The sequence below is a fragment of the Pleurodeles waltl genome, chromosome 1_1, assembly GCF_031143425.1.
Source record: "Pleurodeles waltl isolate 20211129_DDA chromosome 1_1, aPleWal1.hap1.20221129, whole genome shotgun sequence".
Taxonomy (NCBI): Eukaryota; Metazoa; Chordata; class Amphibia; order Caudata; family Salamandridae; genus Pleurodeles; species Pleurodeles waltl.
The window spans coordinates 998,971,827-998,997,427 of NC_090436.1; the positions used below are offsets into that span (position 1 = coordinate 998,971,827).

Consider the following 25,601-nt stretch of genomic DNA (forward strand, 5'->3'; position numbering starts at 1 on the left):
GGTTTGAGTTCTGAAGGTGCAATAGATACCATATTATTTGTTGTACTTAGGAAGTACAAGGGTCTATGTGCTCAGCCTTACAGAAATGGACAAAACGATTTCTTTTTTTGTTTTTTTATTTCTTTTTATTTTTTATTGTGAACACTGCAAAATGATACAAAATGATACAAAACCCAAGAGGGACCAGGGTCCCAGCATCAGCGAACAGTGATACATAATAGATCAAATACTACAGAAAACGAATAAAACACTGAGGTCTAGCCAATCATGTTGTCGAGGCCTAGTACATGAATCTGAAAAAATAAAAGATAGAAAATGGGCAGGGTACCTTGGGGCATGTGGGAAGAGTATAGGAGGGAAGAGAGATCAAGATTGCCAGGTAGTAAAGGTAAAGATACAAGGACATCTAGCCACTCGGTGGAAGGGATGTCACGTCTCGCTAAGGTGAGGCCTAGGTTTGGGTCATGCTGTGGCGTCTATACACGTTAAAGCGCCAATATAGGCCGGATTCCTTTGCGACAGAAGTCAAAGTATCAGTGTAAAGATATCCTTACATCGAGAATGGAGATCAACCGGGTTCATTGGGGACTGGACTTACTCTCAGCATGGCTCTTGCCTGATACTCTGCACAACAACCGTGGCCCAGAGACATGCGACTACGAGGAAGTCATACTAGAGAGGATGTTGAGGACTAGGATCAGATCTCTAAAGAAACAGTAAAAGGGGAAGAAGAAGAGAGAAAAAAAGGGGAGGAGAGAGGGGGTATTAATAGTCACAGGGGGGGCAGGGGGTAGGTAGCATCGGGTGGCCTACGGCATTCCTGCAGTAAGGAAGGGGGTCCACACCTGGTTAAATATCTGAGCCTGGTCTCGCAGGTTATAGATGATTCTTTTGTGCATGGCAGTATGGGTCATAGCTATGATCCATTCCTCCGGGTTGGGGAGGTCGGCTATCGCCAGTAGCGGAGAATGCAGATTTGTGCGGTAGCTAGCGTGGTAGATTTCAGATCACAACATGTGTCCACACACCGCCGGCACTTCACATGCGGGAGGAGCCCCGTCTTATATAGTTTCGCTGGGGACCAGTACCAGTCATGCAGCACCTTGAAGAGGCAGAACTTTAAACGAGTCTCCCGGGTGCCCCTATCCAAAGCCTCCAGGATGTCCTCCCAGTCTTTCGGATCTAGCGTCCGTTGTAGGCGATCCTGCCACTGTAAGTGCAGCTTGTCTAGAAGAGGCTGAGAGTAAAGCTGTCGAGTGATGAGCTCGTAGAGGCCCGCCATAACTCCCCTATGCCGTCTCCATTCCTTCAGATACGTCACCACGGGGGAAGTCTGGAGCCCCCGCCGGATGGTGTCGGCCCCCTGATACAAGCAGTGTTTGAGTTGTAGGTATAACCACTCTTGTCCTGGCTGAAGACCGAATTCCTCCCTCAGCCTGGTAAAAGGTTTAAGTGTGTCATTTTCAAAAACCTGAGAAAGTTTGTGGATACCAGCCCTGCTCCACTGCTGCCAATTGAGAACATCGCCCCCTTCCACAGAGGGGCCTGAGCATGTAGGAGAGGGTGTACACCAAGCAAGCGGTGGACCCTACGCCAGGCTGGCCAGGTCGCCTTCAAAATCAGGTTTGCCAAGCTAGTAGATGGGAGGTCATCGCGGTAGGGTCCTCCGAGTCCCCCATTCACGGAAAGCAACAGCCTTTCCAGAGCCACCCACTGTGGCGGGTCCGGCACTTCGGGCAGAGTGTGGGCCAGTTGTGACAGGTGTAGTGCAAGTGAGTAGTGTTCCACTGAGGGGAGTCTCATACCCCCATGGGAACGGCAAACTAGAAGCTTGGCGGGCGCGAGGCGTGGTCGCATAGAGCCTCATACAAATGCTCTGATGAGTGTATCTATGCTTCGCAGTGTAGAGAGGGACACTTTTAAGGGGAGGAGTCACAAGAAATAGGTGAAACGAGGCACTGTGACCATCCTGATCACCTGTACCTACCCAACATAGAGAGACCCAGGAGGTTCCATTTTGCAAAATCAAGTTTCATTCGTGCGATAAGGGGATCAATGTTGTTCGTCACCATGTGCACTAGGCCCGGGTTGACTAACACTCCCAGGTATTTGAGGCGTCTCGGGGTCCAACGGAATGGGAAGCCTAGGAGTGCTGCTTTTGTGGTCACACGCGAAAGGGGGAGAGCCTCGGTCTTATCCCAATTTATGCGGTAACCGGAGAGTGGCGCGAATCCATCGATGATCTCCAGCAGGGTTGGTAAAGATCGCTCGAGATCCGTTAGGGTTAGAAGGACGTAGTCGGCATTGGAAATGCCATTCGGCAGGGTGAGGCCTGTTATTGAGGGGGAGGAACAAATGGCTGCGTCAAGGGGTTCCATTGCTAATAGAAACAAAAGGGGTGAGAGAGGGCATCCCTGTCGCTTTCCTCTACGAATGGGGAAGGGGTCTGAGAGAAAGCCTCCGCAGTTAACTCTTGCCATAGGCTGATCATATAGCAACCATATCATAGAAATTAATCTGTGTCCCAAACCAAATCTTTCCAGTGTTGTAAACAGGTAGGGCCACTCTATATGGTCAAACGCCTTCTCGGCGTCCAGGGACAGAGCCAGCGCAGTCTCCGGTAGGTCCTTGGAGGCCCATAGGGTATGACACAGGATACGTAGGTGGTTCCGAGAGGTGCGGCCCAGTACAAACCCTACTTGAGTATGGTGAATCAGGGACGGTATGACTTTACGTAATCTCTTTGCCAGGATACTAGCCAGGATTTTGATGTCACAGTTTAGGAGAGGTATGGGCCGGTAGTTGCTACACAGCAAAGCATCCCTCCCAGGTTTTGGTATGATGGCTATTGTGGCGTTCTTGGAGATGGCCCCTAGGGCTTCCATCTTACAGGCTTCATTCAAGGCTGCATGCATAATGTCAACAGCCCCTGTCCCCGCCCATTTGTAAAATTCCGCCGGGAGCCCATCCTCTCCGGGCGATTTGTGGTAGGGTAGATCGGAGATGACTCTCCCTACTTCCTGTCTGCTGACTTCCCCTTCCAGGAGGCCACATCCTTCATCTGACAAGGAGAGTAGATCAAGTTCCGCAAGAAAGGCCTCAATCTGGACAGGGCTGGACACTGTCTCTGGTGTGTAAAGACGCCTATTGAAGGACGCAAACTCATTTGCTATCACTTGTGGGTGCGTAAGTATTTCCCCGGAGGAAGCACGGATGGCCGGGATAGCAAGAGCAGCCGTCCTTTGGCAGAGCTGAGCTGCAAGTAGTCGCCCTACTTTCTCGCCCTGTTCATAGTGTCTTCCTTGTAGCTTCTGTAGAGCGTACTCGGCCTGGGAGGTGTATAACTCGTTGAGGGCCATTTGGGCATGTTCAAGACTCCGTCGCCCTGGAAGAGAAGGGTGGGTAGTGTATAGACGCTTAAGCCAACGAATGTCAAGGTCCAATGCCGCCTTTCTCTCATTCCTGTCTCTGTTCGCCAGTGCAGAATCTCGCATGAGCTGTCCCCGGATCGTTACCTTGGCAGCAGCCCACATGATTCAACTGGAGTCAACTGTGCCCAAGTTATTTTGGGCAAAGGTGGATGCATGACTCTGCAGCTGCGTCTTGCCCTGGGGGGAGCGATAGCAATGAACTGCAAATCTCCATGGCTTGCGGCCCGGGGATACCAGGCCCATCTGGACAGCAACACTAATAGGGGAGTGGTCAGAAAGACCGCCTTCTAGCATACAGTCATCATGGGTATGGGCCACAAGGTTATGGGATAAAAGGAAGTAATTGAGGCGATATTGGGTGCCGTGTACTGGTGAGAGAAAAGTATATTCTCTGTCTGTCGGATGAGTCAACCTCCAATGATCCACAAGGCCATTGTCCAATAGTATATCGGACTGTAGGGCTCTGTTGGCGTTATTACTTACGTCCAGGGGTCCTGTTCTGTCCATTACTACGTCTCTGACTAAGTTCCAGTCACCTCCTATCACCTGGCAGGACGCCCCTATCTCCGTGTGGAGACGGTTGATTTGTAGTAAAAAAAGACACTTTGGGCCAATTGGCGCATAGGCGGAACCCACACACAGTGATGAGTCGCCTATCTCTAATTTGGCAAACACATAACATCCGTCTGGGTCAGTCCATGATTTAATAACTGTAAAGGGGAGGGTTTTACGCAGCAGTAAGGCCACTCCGCATTTGCGAGGGGTGTGCTCTGTGTCAGATAGAGTCGGACTGCAGCTGAACAGAGCGGTGCCCACCCAGTCTCTTTGCAGTTTACCTGACTCCTCTCTGTCAAATGTGTCTCTTGCAATAAGGCTATGTCAACCTGCTTGGAATTGAGATAAGACAGAACTTTTTTCCGTTTTATGAAATGGGTGAGGCCGTTTACGTTCTATGATAGAATCCGTAATGGTGCCGAGGGGGGTACGTTCGGGCCTACCATTGCTGCCCTTAGTAGGAAGCAAGAAGGGTGAGGTAACACAAGGAATGAGGCGAGGGGGGAAATGGAGGGAGGTAGGGGGGGAACTTGGTGCTGCCCTCAGGGGCAGAGAAAGGGGGGGAAGGGAAACAAAAATGGGAGAGAAACAAAAAGAGGAAGAGAAGGTAAGGGAGAAGAGGGGGGAAAAAGAAGGAGATGAGAGAAGAGAGAGGAAAAGACGGGGGAGGAGGGGGAGAATTCAAAGAAAGAAAAGTGAGAGGAAAAGAAGAAGAAAGAGAGAAAAAGGGATAAATTAGCAATACTCAAAAAGTTAAGGAAATCGGAACAATAGTCCCGGCGAACTAGAACTATAACCTGCGGGTCCAAACCCAGGCCGAAAGAGCTCCAACGCCCGACCAGCGGGCCCCAGACCGAAGGGAGGTGGCGCACCCCAACCCCCCCAAACTCGGTCTCCCCATTGGAGTGTAGGTCTAAACAGCAGGGGGGGGTGGGGGGATTGGGGGCACCGTGGGGGAGATATTCAGCTCACATAGGAGCCCGCATCAGAAGGCAGGACAGGGGTTCACCAAAGGAGGGGGGGGTGGGAGGGGGAGGGGAGGGGTTGGAGGACGGGGAGGTTACTGCATGGTTCAGCAAGGGTTTAGGGAATTAGGTCATTACTGTGATCGCGTCTATGGGGATATAGCTACAGGGGTGACATAGGTCTAGCATGGTTAAATAATAAGGAAGGGGAGAGGGGGCGGGGGCAGGGGGAAGGAGGCGGTATTGAGCTGGGTCGGGATGAGTGAAATAGAGCACGCCATTGCAATTTGTGCCAAACAACCTTGGTAACATAACACAGCACGTATGAATCATTAGATATTAATCATTGAAAAACAGCCAAACTTGGGACATACTGCTAACAAATGGGAACATGGGGCAACTCTAAAGAGGTTCTTAACGTCTTTAAACAGATATAGTGAGAGCAAAGTTTCTGAGAAGGCAGTTCGTATGATCTACGGAAATTTGCAATAACATACGGAAGCATGTGGGAACAAGCAGAGACAGTGGCCCCCAAGAATAAAGTGTATGTGAGGTCATAAAACCAAGTACTCATCTTTCTGCTTTAGATTCTCTGCAGCAGAGCCTCTGCAGTTTCTTGTGGGATCCCATGTCCATCCGGGGCGAAGTACCCCAAGGACACAGCGTTTTCTTGTCTTCAGATGGGGGCCAGTGCGGGCTTTAGAGGGGAGCGGGATTTATCCCTGTCCGATTTCTGTGTGTACATTGCCACCGCCTGGAGCACCTGACCCCTGTCATTGTGGCTCTTTGTGAGCCTCTCTAGGTCTCTCCCTCTGATCTGTGGATCCGCAGTGGCCCCTCTTCCCCTCTCAGATGCAGGAGTTGAATGGGCGATACTCAGGGGTGGTCCCTGCATGTCCTGGGGAATCTGGGTTGCCATGTCCATGGGTCGGGTCTGATCCTGAAGCTCCTCGAGGAATGTTCTCAGGTCCTCCGGGTCATAAAAGTCTCTTGATTTCCCATTCTTAGTGATCCACATCCTGGCCGGCTCAAACAGGCTGTATTTCACATCCAGTTGGCAGAGATGGGGTCGAAGAGACAAGAAGGCCTTCCTGCGTTCGCTAGTCTCCTTGGAAAAGTCGGCTATTAGACGAATCTCCAGGGCGTCTGACTCGAATGGTCCCTGCGCACATGCATCCTGTAATAGTTGGTGGGCCTGCACGTGGCGCAGCAGACAGACTATAATTGGGCGGGCGGTTGATATCATCACGTCTCTTAGGACCCAATCTGTGTGCCCTTTGGAATTCCAGAGGAGGGTCGAAGGTTATGTCCGTGAGCTTGGGTAAAGTCTCCCGTAGGTAGGAGTGTATGTCCACACCTTCGATGTTTTCCGGGAATCCAAGGAGGCGAACATTGTTTCTGCGGCTCCTGTCCTCCAGGTCTATCAATTTATTATGGAGGTGTAAGAGTTCCTGGTTTCTGTCTGCCCAGGAGGCGACTTCCATTTCCATAGTTGTCACTCACTGGTCTAGTCCCGAAACTTGTGTCTGCAAGCTTGCTATATCCAAGCGCATAGACTTTGTCTCCGACGTCAACGAGGTAATGGCGCTGTCCATACCTTCCAACTTGCGGTTCACCGCCGATATCTCCTGTAAGATGCGATCCATGGTCGCGCCTTGCGCAGCGTCCGCCATGCTAGTATGTGAAGGGGGTGGTTGTTCCTCTACGGGTGGAACTGTCTGGTGGCCTAGGGCTTCCGAGAAGAGTACCTGCCGGGACGACTTACCCGGTGGTTTGCTCGCTGTCTTGACCCCGGGCATCGCGGATTCCCCTGTGCGAATAGGGATCTGAAGGACGTCGATCTGTGAGTCAGCAGTTCAGCAAATCAGCAAGTCAGCAAATGCCGGGGGCAGACGTCCAATGCAGAAGAGGAGGAAGGAGGGGGAGGAGAAGAAGATAAGGTAAGTCATCTCCAGGGCCCCAGCTCCTGGCAGGAAGCAAGGGACATCCACAAGGGTGTCGACAGCTGGGGACCAGGGAAACCAGGGCCAGTGGAGAGGAGTCAGAAGGATAATGCTGTGCGAGAGGTATTAGGCCCTGCTTTTCATGGACGACCAGGAAGGGGAGGCAAGGATCCAAAGGGCCCTCCGTTCCTTGTGCCACTCCCCGTTTTCCAATGTCGTCGGTTTGTTGGCCCACAGTGACCACAACGAGGGGGAGGGCTCGCATCCCCCAGCTCCACGTGCCGCACATCTAGGGATCTCCCCATGGCTGATCAATCAGGGACTTCCCTCCTCGGTGACCACAGGGCGGTAATGTCACTCTGTTGTGCTGTGGGTGGACGAGGACGAGGGCAAGGTCACAGTTTATGCCCTCACTCACCCGTCAAGCCCGCTGGCAGCCAGGGGCCACAGGGAGGTATTCACGAGTCGCTCCTCCAGACCTCGTTAGCTCGCGGCTCCGCCGTCCCCTGCAGGTCGCCAGGACTCCGCTGCTGCTCCCACGGGTCTCTCGATAGAGAGGGAACGGGGGTGCCTCCAGCGCCATGTTAGGGAGGGGGGGAGGCTCTTGGGCACCCCTGGCCCCGACGTTCACAGGGAGGTGCCTCCTCCGAGCCGGGCCTCTCAGTCATGCGAGGCCACGGCTCCTCAGCGTGTCGTAGGCCGTCATGTCGTCATGGCTTCCTCCGGCTGTTCGAGTGGAAACAGAAGTCCCTCGCGTACATCAGGGGGCCCGGGCATCGCTGGTCTCCAGTGCATGCTCCGCCATTGGTAGCGGGGTCACCAGCGCGCCCCCGGCGCCGCCACCCTCGGCCCAAGGCCCACCGTCCAGCGGAGCTCGGCACTCAGGCGGCCATCTCTGTTCGTAGCCAGACCACGCCCCCGAAAAACCGATTTCATTAAGCTGCATACGGAAATAAGTTATTTACCTGTAACTGTAGTTTTCCAGTATTGGAATCTTTCATAGATTCACATGCTTGAATCATTCCCCGTTGTTGAAATAGGAGTCCCCGGTCCCCTAAAAATTGTAATGTCACCATAGACGTAAACATAGAGGCCTTAGGCTTTTCGGTTTCATACCACATCAGAGTAATTTTTTTTTAAAAAGCACTAAACTTAAGAGTTAACCAATCAGGAGACACCACCCTATAGAACCTTCCTGAGAGAAGCTCCAGGCCCTTAGATTATCAGAGCACTAGTGCTTACATGTAATATCGTCATCATCATAAACTTTATTTCAGCATCCAGTGCCATAAAAGTCACATCGCACCATAATAAATAATAACTTAAAATTCATAATATTAAACTTGCCTAAAAATAAATAAAACATGATAATGCACTAAATGCTGTACAATAAAAGAGGAGTGTGGCGAAACACAGTTCCGGTATACAGTAATGGTGCAGACATGAACATGTAAGACTATTGGGAGATAGGGTTAGGCAGTCTTAGTCAATTTCCTTCTGATGCGCAACATTAGGCAAATTAGGAAACCGACGCTTGTTCTAACACTGCACCCGGCCGCCCCCGCGCCGCTGAGGGTGAAATTTCTGTGTGGGCTTGTGTCCCCCCCCGGTGCCCTACAAAACCCCCCTGGTCTGCCCTCCGAAGACGCGGGTACTTACCTGCTGGCAGACTGGAACCGGGGCACCCCCTTCTCTCCATTGAAGCCTATGCGTTTTGGGCACCAATTTGAACTCTGCACCTGACCAGCCCTGAGCTGCTGGTGGGGTAACTTTGGGGTTGCTCTGAACCCCCAACGGTGGGCTACCTTGGACCAAGAACTGAACCCTGTAAGTGTCGTACTTACCTGGTAAAACTAACAAAAACTTACCTCCCCCAGGAACTGTGAAAATTCCTAATGTACTTACCTGCAATACCTTTCAAACAAGATATTACATGTTAAATTTGAACCTGTGGTTCTTAAAATAAACTAAGAAAAGATATTTTTCTATAACAAAACCTATTGGCTGGATTTGTCTCTGAGTGTGTGTACCTCATTTATTGTCTATGTGTATGTACAACAAATGCTTAACACTACTCCTTGGATAAGCCTACTGCTCGACCACACTACCACAAAATAGAGCATTAGTATTATCTCTTTTTACCACTATTTTACCTCTAAGGGGAACCCTTGGACTCTGTGCATGCTATTCCTTACTTTGAAATAGCACATACAGAGCCAACTTCCTACAGAAGCCCACTAGCTGGCTACATTTTAATGATGCAGAGTTGATTTGGGCTTTCCAAGACATTGAGTCAGATAGTTTAAGTCCCAGGTGTTCGAAGGTGTTAACTTGTTCTAATTTAGACCCGCCTAATTTAAGGTTCCCCCTATATGACCTGTGAGGGTTAATGACCATGAACGTGGTTTTAGAGGTGTTTATTTCTAAGTCTCTCTTGGAGCAGAAATCAATAAAACGATTCAATGAGGATTGGAGGCCCATCAGGGTTTTGGATACTATCAGGGTGTCACCTGCGAATAAAAGTGTCACAATCTTTTTGTTGCCTAAGGCTGGTGCGTCAGAGGGCTAAAAGGTGAGGTGTTGGATGACCTGATTCAAACAGAGGGAGAAGAGAGTTTGAGCTAGTGCACAGCCCTGCCAAACACCCCTGACTATTTTGATAGGATCCATGAGATCGCCCTGGATCCCCCAGCGTATTTTTGCATAGTTGGCCTCATGTAGTCGAATTGTTGTGGTCAGGAGCCCTGGGGGCATACCCATCTTGTTGAGGACCTCCAAAAGTTTACCTCTAGGGACCAGATCAAATGCAGATTTAAGGTCTATGAAGGCTACGTAGAGAATCCCCTTCCCTAACACTACAACCTTCCAATACAAAAGCAAAAACCTAAACACCGGATCTATGGTGCATGTTTTAGACCTGAAGCCTGCCTGGAATGGTGATAGGATGTAATTCTCAGAAATCCAATCTTGGATTTTCGATAGTAGGGCACGGCAAAATACCTTTTGCGCCGTATCGATGAGGCTTATGGGCCTATAGTTGGTGGGTAGGGAGCTATTGCCTTTCTTTTAAATGGTTATTACCTCGGCACCCCTCCAGGACTCAGGAATGGGGGCTCCCCTAACAGTTGCGTTGGATAAGAGAAGGGTGTACTCAGCCCATTTATCGGTGTTGTGAAGAAAAAGGTCACCAGGAATGCCATCAGGGCCAGTGTCTTTCAGTCAAAGTAAATTATTAATTGCATCTCGGATATCTCCCAGGTTGAACAAACCATCTCCGTGGGTGGTATTCGGCTGTGGTGGAAGTGGAAGGACAGAGATGGTTGTGACTTGGCTTTCGACATTATAGAGAGAGTTAAAGTGTTGGAACCAGTTTGAGGGCAGGATATTGTTGCCAATTGCAGGGGCTCTCTTTTAGTTTCTTTTGCTTACCGTAAGCCAAAAGGATCTGGAATCCCGGTGTTCACATGCAACCTTCAAGAGTCTCCATCTTTCCTCATTCCAGTCCTTCCTGGTCTTGTTCTGCATCTGCTTGTACAGATTCTGCAGAGTCCTAACTCGGGTGGCACCCTATTATTTGATTGCACTGATTACATTTGTTCGTACCATCCTGCAGTCTCGATTGTACCAGTTATCACCCTCATGGTGAGGAGCACTGCCAGTGTTGTGGGCAACTGGCAGAGATAGTAGCTGTTCCAATCTTTTGAAAAACTCAGTGTGTACTTCGATTAGAGAGGAACTGTTTCCCACGTCTTCTCCCATCGTGGATATCAATGCTACGCAATGTGTCAGGTCTAAATCGATGGAAGAGAGAATGTCATCTCGCAGTATCACCTTGCTCCATCTAAGTCGTCGTCTGCTGTTCTCAGTCTGGACCACCTTGGCTACTTTGGCAGTGGTTGTTGCAATGGGCGCCCTACCCCACGGTGGCTCTAAAGTAAGACAGAGTGGATTGTGGTCACTGTCCAATTGGGTTCTGACTACCATGTCATCTACCAAGTGCCAGTATCTGAGGTCCATCACTATATAATTGATGCGGCTCTTCCCCTGTGTGCCAGTGAACATGTGGGTGACATGCTGATCAGATGTGGTTCTTCCATTTACAACCCTAAGACCATGGCCGAGGGTCAGGGCGTTTAGTTGCAGGGCAGCCGAGTGCCACTTATTGATGGAGGGAAGCTCCAGCCTAGGTATGTGCCATATATTATCTTCTTCCCTGAAATCTCCTTTGTGGTCCAGACCGACGGGTTTGAAGGTGGTTGAAGTACCCCGCTACAATGAGGTCATGTTTGGAGGGTCTTTCACCCAAATGGGTCTCTAGAGACTGTAAGGTGACAGAGTGGTTGGGCCCCCTTGTCCCCCTGGCATAGGTGTTGAAAATGTCAGTAAATGTGGAACCTGTTCCCTTAAGACTGATACCAAGAATACCAGGGATATCGGTGGGTATCAGTTTCACTACGTACTGTAGTGCAATTTTCACCCATTACAGGAGGCCCCCCCCCCGATGGGCGGCCCGCCTTGCTGGGAACAGCAGGTATGTTGTAGGTTGCATAGCCAGGTTTGTGGGCAGGTTTGATTAGCCAGGCCTCTTGAAACATACATATGTCATGGTGGTCGATAAAGGTGTTCCAAAGAGGCAAAGGGAGTTTGGATTTGATACCTGCCACATTCCAGGAGACAATCTTTACTTTCCAACCAGTGGTCATGGGGTTGAGCGATGGGAGCAGGTTTGCCTGGAGATCTAGGGTGGCTTGTGCAACGATATTGAGAGAAGCGGTGGGGGCCATCCTAATTCTCTGATCGGAGATGTCTGCGGGGTGGCTGATGGTGCGGAGGCAATTGTCAGAGCTTGTGCTGCTATCAGGTCTATCATAGGAAGCCTCGGGCTCTGTTGGTCAATCTATCTTGGAACAGACTGCAGCATCATCTAAAGCCACTTGGGAGGGTGGCACACAAAATGGGGTGGGTGACTCGAGTTTGAACTGTATAGTGGACCCGTCGGGGTTAGTTCTTTGACCTAGTGCTACTAAGTCATAGGCTAGATGCCTGTTGTCTAGGAGAAGCTTGATGTAGTCAAACGGAGTGCTCAGAGACCTGTGCCATCTGGCCCTAAGAATATCTTTCCTAATTACTGAGACCTTCTCTACTGTGTCGAATCCAGTGGGTGACTCTGTTAATCAAGAAGTCTTCCCCTTCCCTCCCCCGAGAGTTAGATCTGGGGACGTTGGTCATAAAGTACTGCCAAGGTGACAACCCATCCCTGGTGTGAGAGGTGAGAAATTGCATCTTTTGTTCTTGGAGTTGGTGAAGGGAGATTCAATTTGCACACATACTGGTGTACGGGGACCCTATGTACGGTCTATGACCGAGGTCCTAGAAAAGGAGTCCTCATGTGGTAGAGCTGGGTGGCCTCCATGGTGTTTTGGATGATGGAGCATGGAGGAAACAGATGGTGCCAGAGTGGCGATGTTGGTCGGAACTTGGGTGGCGGCACTTTCCCTAGCTATTCTCCCTCTCTCTTCCATAAGGCGCACCACTGTAACCACAAGGTCACCTACCATACACTTAAGGGCTGGTATTTCGTCATGGGGCGCTGTGCTGATCTTGGTCCTTATCCTTACCCTGGCTTTGCTAAACATATTAGATAAGATTTCCTGCTTGCTGGTCAATGGTTGGGTTGTGGGGCAAGGTTTGGGACTCAATGGTTGGTCTGCACCGGATGGTAGAACTAATATTTCCCCGCAATCAACTAGGAGGTCATCAGTGCGGTCAATTACTTTATTGCAGCCCGACGTTTGGGAATTTTTCTTACGCTTCCCCCCACCAATCACAGCCCCACCCTCAATTGCTTTTCTTTTGCGCATATCTATGAGAATGTACTGGGATGTGACAAGGGGCCTGGGATGGTGTAAAGGGGAGGGCCGGAGGGGGACAGAACAATTCAGGGTTGCAGAAAAAGAGAACCAGACTCATGGAGGTGGCCCTGCCCGGCTGCAGTCTGGGATATGGAGTCCCTCTGGTCCTGGTTAACGCGCCCCACGCTGCAGTATCCCCCATCCCACTTTATAGCGCTTGTTGGATCTGGCAAGTGGGAGCAGGTGATGCACAAAATGGCTGGCTCCTGGGGCCACAAAGCAGTCTGGGATATGAAGTCCCTCTTGTCCTGGTCAGTGCATCGCGCATATACTGCTTGAGTGGTAGACTCTGATGTTTCATCGCCTAGGGAACACACTCCTTGTCAGGCGTCTGGCATCATCATTATGTTACTGAGATGTGTCTTCAGGAAACCCCATTTGTCCCTTTCTATAGTATGGTGTGGAAGAACTCACACCTATAGCACACCGTGAATCAAACACACCAGGTCTCCTTCCTCAGAGTCGGAGTCGGGACAGAGCGTCAAGTAACATCGTACTCAGAGAGAGATAAATGTGAGCTTCTCATGGAAGGCTGGTGGGTCACATGTGAATCTATGAATGATTCCAATTCTTGAGAACTACAGTTAAAGGTAAGTAACTCATTTCCTTATTCCAGTATTGGAACTTTCATAGATTCACATACTTAAACCAGAGTAAAGAGCAGTATTGAGCACATTTTCGAAGACACAACTGATCTTATAATGCAAAAGATAATACACATAATTAGATATTGATGTGTATATATATATATATATATATATATATATATATATATATATATATATATATACAAAATAAAATGTGCATAATAGGTAAGCAGATGGCGGTTAGAAAGAAATGGCCCACTTTTATTAAAAAAGATACCCTAGAACTGCTTGTCTTACTGCTGAATCTTTAAAGACTTCTGAATCTAAGCAGTAATGTTGGGTGAAGGTGTATGCACTCTTCCAGTTTGTGCTCCACAGATATCTGTTAACAATACACCTGCAAACAATGCTATGGATGTGGGCACGTCTCTTGTGGAATGACTGTACTTTTGAGCCTAAAGGCCTACCAGCTTTCTGATGACAGAGCAGAATGGCACTAGATATCCATCTGGAGATGCTTTGTTTCCTTAGAGGGAAACCCTTTCTAGGTAATTTGTATGTTATGAAGAGTTGGTTGCATTTACCAAAAGTTTTAGTTCAGTCTAGATAAAACATTAAGCACCTTTTAAAATCCAGAGAGTGCAATGCTCGTTCTGCTGACATTTGAGAATTCGGGAAAACTGATTTTAGAATTACAGACTCATTGAGATGGAAGTCCAGTGGGACTTTAGGAATGAACTTGGAGTTTGTGTGTAGGATATCCTATCATCCATGAATTTAAGGAAAAGTTCCTGGCAAAGCCTGAATTTCATCGACTCGTCTAGCTGATATGAGGGTGAGGATTAGAGCTACTTTCAAGGGGAGGAATTTTATATCCACTTTGTGGATAGGCTCGAAAGTATGTTTAATCAGCTGTGGCACTACTGTTTTAAGCTGCCACATCAGAGGAGGGGGCTTCACTGGTGGGAATTTATTGAACAATCCTTTAAGGAATTCCTTACTGAGCCTCACGGACCATAGAGATGGCTTTTTTGGTGCACTCCTGAAGTGAGAAATTGATGCGAGGTATACTTTAACAGAGGCATGAGCTAAGCCTGACTGAACAAGGTGTAACAGGTAAGGTTCAATTTTTGCTTTACAATAGATTTGGTGGTCGCCTTGGTCATCGACGAGATCGTCAACGATGGAAGCTTAAGAAAAGCTACTTTTCAGTATTCGTTTACGAGGGTATCGTCGTCGAAGGGGTAAGTACCATCGATGGGCCACTCACTGTTGATGGGGTGTCGTCGTCGGTGGTGTCTTTCTTCGATGGCGGAGTCATCATTGATGGCAGTGTTGTCATCGGTGGGTGTGCCTTCGTCGGCAGAAGAGTGGACAAGGGACTAATCTTCACTGTAGAAGAAATAGGTGTGCAGCTAGTTGACAATATCATTGACAGTGTAATAGTTTTAGCGGTAGATGCTGTTGATGCTGCTGTAATGATCCTCATTGTTGATGGAGTCATGACTTATGATTTTCTCAATGACGGAGATGTCACCAACGAGCCATCTGTGGTGGAGCAGATGAAGGTTTTTTTAAATGTGTGCTTCACCTGAGGTGGAGGAGTTGGAGGCTCAGAAGTTTACTTTTGAGAGCTTTTAGAGAAACGTGAACCAGTTTTCTCCTTTTGTCCTGAACAGAGGTCACTCTTCTGATGTGATTTAGATGGGCTGCGGTATTTGTGGGAGAATTGAGAATGCTTCTTGGACACCTTCTTCTATGGTTCATCAGTGGAATGGGCTGTCAAATCATCTTTAATTCTCTTAAGAGGCTTCTTCTGAGAGGATATAGATGGCCTGTCTCTCTTATCATCAGAGACTGGATTTTCTCTGGTTTTTCGTTTTTGGAGCCATAGAAGGAGTCGTACTTCATGGTCTTTTACAGCCTCAGTAGAAAATGTGCGACATACCTTGCAGTCCTTGGTTTTATGGGCAGGATAGAGGCAGTATATACAATCCTGATGAAGGTCATCTATGTGGAGCCTCTTTTTTCTGCTAGTGCTACAGGATCTGAAAAGTCCTTTCTTAGGTGTGTCTAACATAATAAAATATCAGTTTGAACACCACAAACACAGATACATCTGTGAAATGCTAACAAGAAAATCAGTAGAAATCCCCTTGAAGAGTTCTGACAGGAACAAACTGAGCAGAGCTCAATGGAGACTCCCTAGCTCGCTGTGCTGTAGAAAATATGAAGAATTGAAGCATCTCTCAGTAAAGTTCTACAAGTTAGTGTCTCCTGATCATTTGAATTTTAGGTCTAGTCCTTTTTTAAATAATGACTCGGCTATGGTACTAATCCGAAAGGCCCAAGGCTTCTATGTGTAAGTCTATGGTGACATTACTTTTCTAAGGTACCTGGGGACTCCCATCTCGACAACAGGGAATGATTGAAGCATGTGATTTTATGAAAGTTCCAATACTGGAGTAACAGGCTCTAGGTGTTGGACACCTTGCCTCTTTAAGAATGTCCATACACTTGGAGGCAAACTCAATTACTTCAGAAGCCAAATTGCAAGGTTGAGTTGTCTGAAGTTGGGATGCCTGACTTTGTCACTGCTGTGAGTGAGAAGGGCTGGGGTGTTAGGAAGTTTGTCGAGAGGTACTAGAGGTATCTCCACAAGTGTGGTGTACCAAGGTTGTCTTGCCCAGGTGGAAGCTACTAGCATCATTTTGAGAGATATCTGTCTGAGTTTCCTGACAAAATAAGGAACGAGAGGGAGAGGTGGAAGAGCATCGGCAAATATCCCTGACCAATTCATCCACAGTGTACTGCCTAAGGACTATGGCTGTCAGTACCTGGAGGTGAAACTTTGGGATTTTGAGTTTTCTGCAGTGGCAAACAGGTCCACGTCTGGCATCCCCCAACACTGGGAGTAGCTTTGAAGGACTTGTGGGTGGAGTTCCCACTTGTGGACTTGTTGCTGCATCCTGCTTAGCAGGTTTGCCACAGAACTGCCCACTCTCAGGAGATATTCTGCTAGAAGATGCATGTGATAGTGAAGATCCCAATGCCAAATCTCCAGAGCTAAGCAAGACAGTTGTGTCTAATTAGTGCCCCCGTAGTTTTGTATGTAGCACATTACTGTCATGTCTTGTTGTGTAGCCATTTTAGTTGTAGCTTCATGAACGTTATTTTAACATACTAGGCCTGCCGCTGTGCACTTTAACCTAGATATATTTAATTTGGCTTTGCTTTATTATTGTTACAGTAGCCACTTTTACAGTCTTGTTTTGTTTTCTCTCTATCTGACTGTTTTTTCCTAGGCCAGCACTCTGTTCCTAAACAAGACATCCTTGTTCCCTCTGTGCTTCTTCCAAGGCTGTAGTAAGATAGGTTGCCGTTGAAAGTGGTATAAGTTTAGTCTCTGACATTCATAGAGAATACACATCCTTACGTAGGGACAGTTTCTTAGAACACCAACTGTTTTATTATAAAAACACTTCCCTGTCCCTTACACGTTAGAGGGAGATTCCAGCCAGAGAACCACGACTTTATGCTGATTGCCGAATACTTCGCTACAGCTGTTTTGCAGGCTTCAGGCCTTTGCTCAGGCACGGGGGGTCTTCCCAGGGGAACCTGAAGGGCAGAATTAGAGCTTAACACGCTGTGCTCTATTATAGCCTAGGTAGGAATTAGTCTGTTGACTCTAGTGACAATATGGTAGCATTATTTTAATGTTTCACCCTCCTTGTCACAATTTTAATCTTGTCATGCTGTATTGTCCTAGTTATTGCAGTTCACACTTTGCTATCTAAGATTCAGTCGCTTTATTAAAGCATTATTGAAATATATACTGCCTCTGTTAGTCATTGTGTATGTGAGACTAATGTAACTGAGAGAAACGGATGAGACCGGAGTGACCATGGCTTCCCTGAGAAACCAGTTATCTCATGCGCCTGGCTGCCCAATCATCCCTGCCCTGGGGGAGAGATGAGGCACTGCTAGCTAGCCGGAGCAGAACCCAGATTTGAGCGACCGGTGTCACCTGTAGTGGGTTAGACTCAGTCTCCCACACCGCAGGCGATTCTGCCACTCAAAATCCAGTAGTCTCATTGGAATAATGAGAACCTATGTGACAGTCTGTTCTGAGCAAGACACCCTTACATTGGTCACAAAGGCTTTTAGAGCCTACTGAATTGCTGTCACATTGATGTGCAGCTCTTGTTGGGGAAGGGTCCAAGAACTGTCATGTCCTTCATATGCACCCCCACCCTATGAGTGAAGCATCTGTGGTGATTCTCACTTATGGGATTGGGTCTGCCCCTAAGGAGGATGCCTATGCTCTACCACTGAAATGATCGGTGAGCCATAGGCGGAATCAACATTAGATTCTCCAAACCACCTTCTGCTTGTTTCCACTGAGGTGTCAGTCACAACTGCAGGGGGAGCATGTGATGCCTGACATGAGGTAAAATTGCTATACAAGAAGCCATCATGTGTCCTGCAGGCCTTTGCGTCTGCTTTAACTTTTTCTCTTCTAAGTATAGGACGGCATGGATATAGTGCCTTCTCAAGTGGGCTGCTATAACTGCCAGGTATTTGGTGAATCCTCGAGGTGCTGTTGTAACCCCGAAAGGCAGCACCTTGAACTGGTAATGGCGTTCAATTACCACAAATTGGAGATAATGGCTGTGCGCTGGTTGAATGGGGATAAGAAAGTAGGCATCCTTCAGGTTGAGTGCCGCCAGTAAGTTGCCTTCTTGTAGCAGAGGGACACATCACATTGCACATCATGTAGAGTTACCATCTGGAAGTGTTCTGACAATTCTGACAATATGTAATGACTGAGTGGGCAAAAATCCAGTAGTGGACTCACCATACCGTCCTTTTTTTTGGGGGGGGGGAGTATAGGGAATATATGCCTCTCCTTATGGAACTGATTCTATGGCATCTTTTTTTTATTCTTTTTATTAACAAACTCAAATAATTGTTGCATATTGTTGACCGTTTGCCACAATTTGGATAACAAATCTCAGTTTTCCATAGAGGATGCAACCTCTGTAGTAGGCAAAAGCAAAACCCCCATTATTAGCTGTATCATAATGGCAAGAGAGGGCTGTTTGCTCTACTCAATCACATGCAATCTGCCAACTGCTGTCGCCTCAACCAAATTCCCATTCTTCCTCTCTATGCACACTCCAGCTGCCCCATATCTTGTCCCATTTTATAGGGCACCCCTACTCAGGTAGACCACCCTTTTGGCCCTCCTGCACCAATCCAGTTCAGACTTCCATGCCCTAACGCTTGACGATTGTCCAGCTCCTAAGGCTTATGCTATATTCCATTTAAGCTACCATTGTTGCAGGAGTCAGCCATGCCCGTTTGTTTTTTCGGACAAGTGCCATTGCCACTCTTGACAACAGGACTTTTTGGGGGTTGGGGGTCTGTTTGCTTGGTGGAACATTTGGGGGTGAGAAGGGTGTTCTAAGCACTATCTGTGCTGGACGACAGACAACACCCATTGATCGGATGTTATTTCTAGCCACAGGTAGTGGAACTGTGCTGTTTTCTCCCGACAGGTGTTGTGTGATGAGTGGAATTTGTGGTGAGTTGTTGTTTAGAGGTAGAGGTTCCCTTTCTGCAAGTAGCTTTACCTCTACCTTGTTGGCTACCTGTTTTGTAGCCTCCTCTATTGTAGTCTCTAGTACTTTACTGGTGGTATGCTTGTTATTGCTTTTGGTAAGACTGATTGTCAGTAGCAGTAGTTTTGAATGCACCTCTGCCCTGAAGCCTGTGAATGGATTGCTGCCCAGGTGTTGTGGACTAAAGTGCTTCCAAGGATGTCCAGGTTTCTGTATCTTTTTCTGAGTATTTACCTCTGCGCCAAAGAGGGATTCAACATAAAAAGGTATCTTTAAGACGTGTCGCTGAACCCTGGGTTCCTATCCCAAGATGCACAGCCAAGCATTTCTCATTAGTATAATGGAAGAAGTAATTCCTCATGCAGCGTTATCCGCATTGTCAAGGGCACACCAAATAGTTGCATTAGAGATTTTCTTGCCCTCAGAACTAACTCTTCAGTTTTTTGTTTATATTGTTCTTAGAGGTGTTGTACTTTCTCCAGCATGTCATCCCAGGTAGTCCTATTATAACTAGACATCAGATGTACTGAATAGGCTATGCGCCAATTATTGGCATGTCCTGCCCGCCACAAGCTTCCCTGCCGCATCTATATGCTTACTCTTCTTGTTTGGAAAAGGACTGACACCTGTACTTTGGAAAGCTGCCCTTTTTCTAGCTGTTGTAACTACTAGGGAATCACTTGAAGGGTGTCCCCTAAAATAGAGTACATTATTGGGAGAAGGCTTGTATTTGAGCTCTACTCTAGGTGTTAATACCCTTGCATTAATTGGTTCTTTAAATATCTCAATAGAAACCCTGAGCATTGTTCCTATCACAGGTATACAATGAACAGAATACTCAGTCTTGGAGAGCGTTTCTACAAAAAAAATCACCCTCTTCCTCAGCGGAGTGTATTTGGACTTTACGAGAGTCTGCTCAATGCCGTAAAATACTATGGTATGAAATAGTGTTATCTGGTGGCGGTGCCTTTGCTGGAGCTGGCATATCAATATCAGGGTCTGGAGGAACAACATCATATACGTCTAAAGGGTCTGGATAACCAGGGGGCACTCCCTGAAAGTCATCATTGTGAGTGTAATGTGTAGGGCTCTCTGTGTCTATGTAACCTGAGAATGTGGACAATGGTGACATGGACTGCAGTGATATGTGAAGTACTAGAAATATATGTGCCCCCCTACACCATAAATTCAACCTCATTTAATTCATCAGAGACCACATAGATTAAATAGTTACTCATGCTGCTTTCTTGGGGTATATTTACTTCAAACTCACCACAAATTAAATATACAAAATAGAACAATACAATCCAAACTCAAAAATAAACCTAAATAAACATCACATGAAAAAGTACATCACATACACTCAATACAGCAATACTGCATACTACAACATACTGACTAATACGTACATATACAAATGTTCAACATATTTTTACATATAATAGCGTCCAACAATAACCACCAAATGATAGAAAATTTAAAGTGCTAGGGATCTTGTTTCTTTCAGCATTCCAGTCCTTAATAACCATATGGCCCCTGATGGTCAGAGTAGAAATCTTCAGTCTTTAGGGGTGTTAATATCCCTTTGTATCTGGTGAACTTCTTCGTATGAAGCCCTTTGGCTGTTCCAAGTATCATCGTACTGATTTAATTCAGTTCTGCGTATTTGTCAGGGCACCAAAATGGCACGGAGCTCCAGAGCTATCTGTCTGAAAAAATCAATCTAATAATGGATCCATTAAGCATGCACATTCACTCGAAGTGGAGGAGCATCAAAGACTTTGACGAGAAAAACTAATTGTAAAATCCGAGCCCAACACTAGATGACAGGAGTGAGTCGTGGCATGTGTATCTGCAACTAACACATGCTACAAATATATTTATATATATATATATATATATATATATATATATATATAAACAACAAAGAGGTTTTCACCGCACTCCACGAAGTCTCAATAGTGCAATTTATTTCAAAAAAATATTTTGAAATAAATTGCACTATTGAGACTTCGTGGAGTGCGGTGAAAACCTCTTTGTTGTTTATACTTTACGAGACTGGTCCTCTCCGTCACTGGGCACCGGCAGTGGAGTGTGCCGCCCAGCAACCTTTAGACCACTTTTTTTACATATATATATATATATATATATATATATATATATATATATATATATATATATATATATATTAATAAGTCCCCCCTAAAGTTTGCCTTATAGGCCTCAGGTCACAGTGCCTAATATATAAATGGGAAAAAAGTGTGCCATCATACAGACTGAATGCCTAAAAATGTTTCCTTTGTGTTTTTTTAGCTACATTTTCTATAAGACAGATCTTGGTGTGATTAAAATATTAACTGGATATCCCCACTTCGGTAAATGCCAGGAAAAAACTTCAAGATTATTTGCTCTTTTTTTTTTTCAAAATCTGTTTCAACAGTGTCATTAGATTTGTAATAACTGTAGTGGAAGAGTGACATTATAAAAATGTACTCTGTGTTACATGAGTCAAAACAGGCTTAAAACAGGCTTTAAAAACTTCTGACACTTATCTTACCTTCAAAGACTTAATGCATATTCTTGGCTGGAGTTAACAACCTTGCTCTTCAGAGCACAATGGCTTGGCATTTGCACCCCGGAAGGCAGTGGCATTGTTAACTATTGTTGATATAGTATGAATTAGACATCTGGCAGGGGTATTGCAGATTAAAGGACAGGCTTAATACTTCTTTTGACTTGCTGATTTCAAAAGGGGCTGACAGGATGTACTGTCATTTGTTACTAGAACCCTCCTCGACCCTTTGGTTCCAATCCCAAAAGGATGGAGAACCAGTTTTGACCTTGACAATGGGGATGACTGCTCATAAATACAGGGAACCAGTAGAATCCTGTCTGAGGCACTTCCAAAGGTAAGAGGGATTCAGCTATACTGAATTTAGCACTTCAGAGCCTCTTTTTACAATAAAGCAAAGAGAAAGTCCTGCAAAATGAGGTGACACAACGGGAGGAAATAGACAAGTTTGGGGAGTGAACATTCTCCAATCAGTGTCTTACACACAGGATAAGACTAGCACCTCACCACCATCTCCTCAGAACATCCTGGATCTGGGAAGACTACACCTTAAGACAAATGCCCTGCTAAAATCAATAAGACTACTGCCTTCTGATTGGCACCCAGAGACTGGAACTGCTCACCATAGGTCAAATAGCTGACCTCCTTTTTGCCTGGTCAAAGGCCACAAAAAGCAGGCGGATTCCTGGCACTAAGAAGACCAGGATACTGCAGAGGCCTGAACACTGCAGCAGCCCTGGCTGGAGAGAGACTTGGTGCCCCGAAGCTTGCCCTGAGAAGTTCGTGGCTGTAGGAGAGACCAATAAGCACTTTCCCCACAAGTGGAGTAAAACGTGCCTCAGTCAGTTTTATATATCTCTGAATGACCTGGCCAAAGTGCTCAGGCTTGCCCAGTGAGGTTGCACGCTAGACGGGCAAGAAAACCAGGTTGTCCGATTTAGAGCTTTTTGCTGTTTTGAAAATAAGTTTAGCTGAACCTTGTGGAAAAAGGTTTTGGGCCTCAAGGAACCCTGCATTGTTACAGCTTGCAGGTTGGCCAGGCTGGAGGATTTTGAAAAACAAAAAAGTGACTATGTGGCAAGGTAACAACTTGTTAGGGGGAGGCAGCAAATTATATCCACCATAAAGTGACCTCAGTGACTATTAAATAGAGCTTTAACCTGTTTGGAGCCTTTGGTGACAACACCAATGGCTCTAGCTGGAGCTCGACAATGAAGTATTTGACTCTGAGGGACTCTTGCCAGGCTGAGCCTTGAACTCCGGCTCTGTTGAATTTTTTTTACTTTGATTACAGAGAAAAAATCTAAAGGTGAAAACTTTGATTGGGATGGCCTACTTGGTGCATCAACCCCCTTCTCTGGATCGGCCTGAAATTGCACCTCAGTTCCAGTATAGTGCCAATTAATGGTATTTAACAGTGCTTTATTTTTTCTAGCCAATTTTTGCCTTGAACGCTTAACAATCAATATCTCCCTTCCCCTTATCTTTATAATTGTGGCATCCTCTTGCTCATTAATTGGTTGCTAATTTTGAAAATGTTATTGCATTGTGTTCTTTAATTAAAATTGTTGGTTCAACTTCAACTTAAAAAGCATTCACAGGGGAAATTGCCTGATACCCATCTTATAGGTGCCAGGGGTTGAGCAGACTTTCCATGAGGCTTGTGTTAGTGTGTAAGGGTTCTCCCTTCTCAAATTAACAATTAATTTTCTGAAAGAGCTGGAATGGGGGACGAAAGCAATTACTTCCTGTACATTCTGCTCTGGTGGCATCTAAGTAACAGAAATCAATGCTTCCTGGAAATACTGGGATGCAGACAAGGAAATAGAAATTTCGAAGACAAGAGTGTGGGAGACCACTAACAGGTCCTGGGAAAGCCTCTCTTAACATCTATTGGCAAGACCAAGAATTGAAGGTTAGTCACATTTCTCGTCTGGCGCCCAGATCCACATTCTAAGTTTAAACATGAGATGTATCTAAGCATTTTTAATTTGTACCAGCTGGCAATGAAAAGTTAAATGTTATATCGTCAATTTAGTACAGTTCCTCTCATCTAAATGTAATCTGCTATTCTAAGTAGGAGGGTGTCATGTTATAGTATGAGCTGTACAAAAGCCAATGGGTAGTTCACTGGTGAGAGTCTTCTGTGAAAGTATGCTTTATAATTAAATTAAAATAATACAGTAGGTTTTTGGATGTGCAGAATAGGACTTTGAAAGTAATGTTGTGCTTCACTAGCTGGAGTTGTTTATTCCTGTAAATTACAATTAAGTCCACACACATTAGTGAAACAACAAACCGTAGCAGTGCGTCACATGTTGGGCTGGATGATTACGAATAAATACTAGGGCAAGGAGACAATTTGTTATGCACAGTGTGCAATACCGATAAATCTTCATAGTCACAAAAACAAAATACTAACCTAATCACATACCTGGCACAGGCAGCTGGACCAATATTCCACTAACTGCAGGATTCTTATTTAATTTGTCGGTTAAATCTAAAAGTTCTTCCTGTGAAACGCTGCTTGGTCTAAGTATCACTTCACTTGTAATACCTGAAAGAAAGTGGATAGATTTCACTATTAAAGTGTTTTACAACACGTAAATGACCGGCATATACAACATTACATTTTCAAAACCCCTAGGTGCAGATGGCCAGATTCACATACTATTTTTATGCTTGTAAATTGACTCACACCCACAAAAAAAATCACAATTTGCACATGTTTCGCAACATACAAAGTACAATCGTCTAGTGCAAATTGCACTTCAAAGTGGAAGACAGGTTTATATATTTATTTCTGTGTATTTTGCCCCACCGTTCTCTTTGGAAAGAACTCTCATAAACTCACAAGTCATTTATTTAAATGTGTTATAAAGTGCTAACCATAGAGCAAAGACCAAAGTGCCCTTAAGTGCCTTACTAGAAGAAACAGAGGTACAAGAAAAATATAACCACACAGATGCACAAGAGGTCAGTGCAAAAACACACAAATATTTACAAATGGCAGTGGGGAAGAACAAAAAAAATGAAAATATACAATTGGGTGGAGAAACACAAGAGCATGAGGAAAATTAACAATGAGTACCTACTGACATGGAATTATAACAAGCAATAATAACGACGATGAGGGGCGGAGATACCACCCAGGCATGGATTATGCATTGTTTCTTTCCATGCTGCAAGGAGCTTTGCGTCAATTTCTCGCATGCAGTCTTGGTTCCTCAGTGCAATGCAGGGATCTCTTTGACGCCTCTAGGGCGATGCGTGGAAATCCTGTGTGAGCGGGATGAAATCAAAGGCGTTGCATCGATACGGTATAGGGATGCCTCAAATTTTCTGTCACATGTCAGGCGCAGATTCTTCAATCGGGAAGTCGGGCGGTGTTGTTCCAGTTCGGCTGTCTGTTGATCCAGTAGGGCTGTGCGTTCAATTTCCATCCGCAAGGCACGTGCTGCATCAAGTCTTCACTTGGGAAGTCAGGCTGAGTTGCAAGACAGGCTGTGCATTGTTTCCGGCAGACTGTGCATCGATTTTCAGTGCACAAGGAGTTTCTTCAAGAGATTACGTTTTTGTGGCCCTGAGACTTCAGAAAACAGGAGGCAAGCTCAATCCAAGCCCTTGGAGAGCACTTCTCAGCACAGTCAAAGGGCAGCAAGGTAGCAGAGCAGCAGTCCTTCTCAGCAAAGCAGTCCAGATGAGTCCTTTGGGCATCCAGGCAGTTCCTCTTGACAGATTGCAGGTTCAGGTCAATAAGTGTATGATTTGGTCGGGTCAGGGACCCAGTTTATATATCCAAAAATGCCTTTGAAGTGGGGGAGGCATCAAAGAGTGGCTTTGAAGTGCACAAGGTCCCCTTTCAGTACAAGTCTGTCTGCCATGGTCCCAGTAGGGGGTTTGGCAGTCCATTGATTGAGGGCAGGCCACTAGCCTTTGAAATGTAAGTGTCAGGCCCTCCACTCTTCTAGCCCAGGAAGACCCATTCAGTATGCAGATGCATGCGGGTGTG

At 46.4% G+C, this 25,601-nt stretch overlaps 1 protein-coding gene across 1 annotated transcript in view; it reads right to left on the bottom strand.

The window, feature by feature from the left end:
• The window catches only part of MTHFD2L (methylenetetrahydrofolate dehydrogenase (NADP+ dependent) 2 like), a 255,601-nt gene that overhangs the window by 181,343 nt on the left and 48,657 nt on the right, over positions 1 to 25,601 (bottom strand). Inside the window, exon 3 of the mRNA XM_069230293.1 lies at positions 24,024 to 24,146. Within this exon, the coding sequence (XP_069086394.1) occupies positions 24,024 to 24,146 (123 nt within the window). The remainder of the gene's footprint in view (positions 1 to 24,023; positions 24,147 to 25,601) is intronic.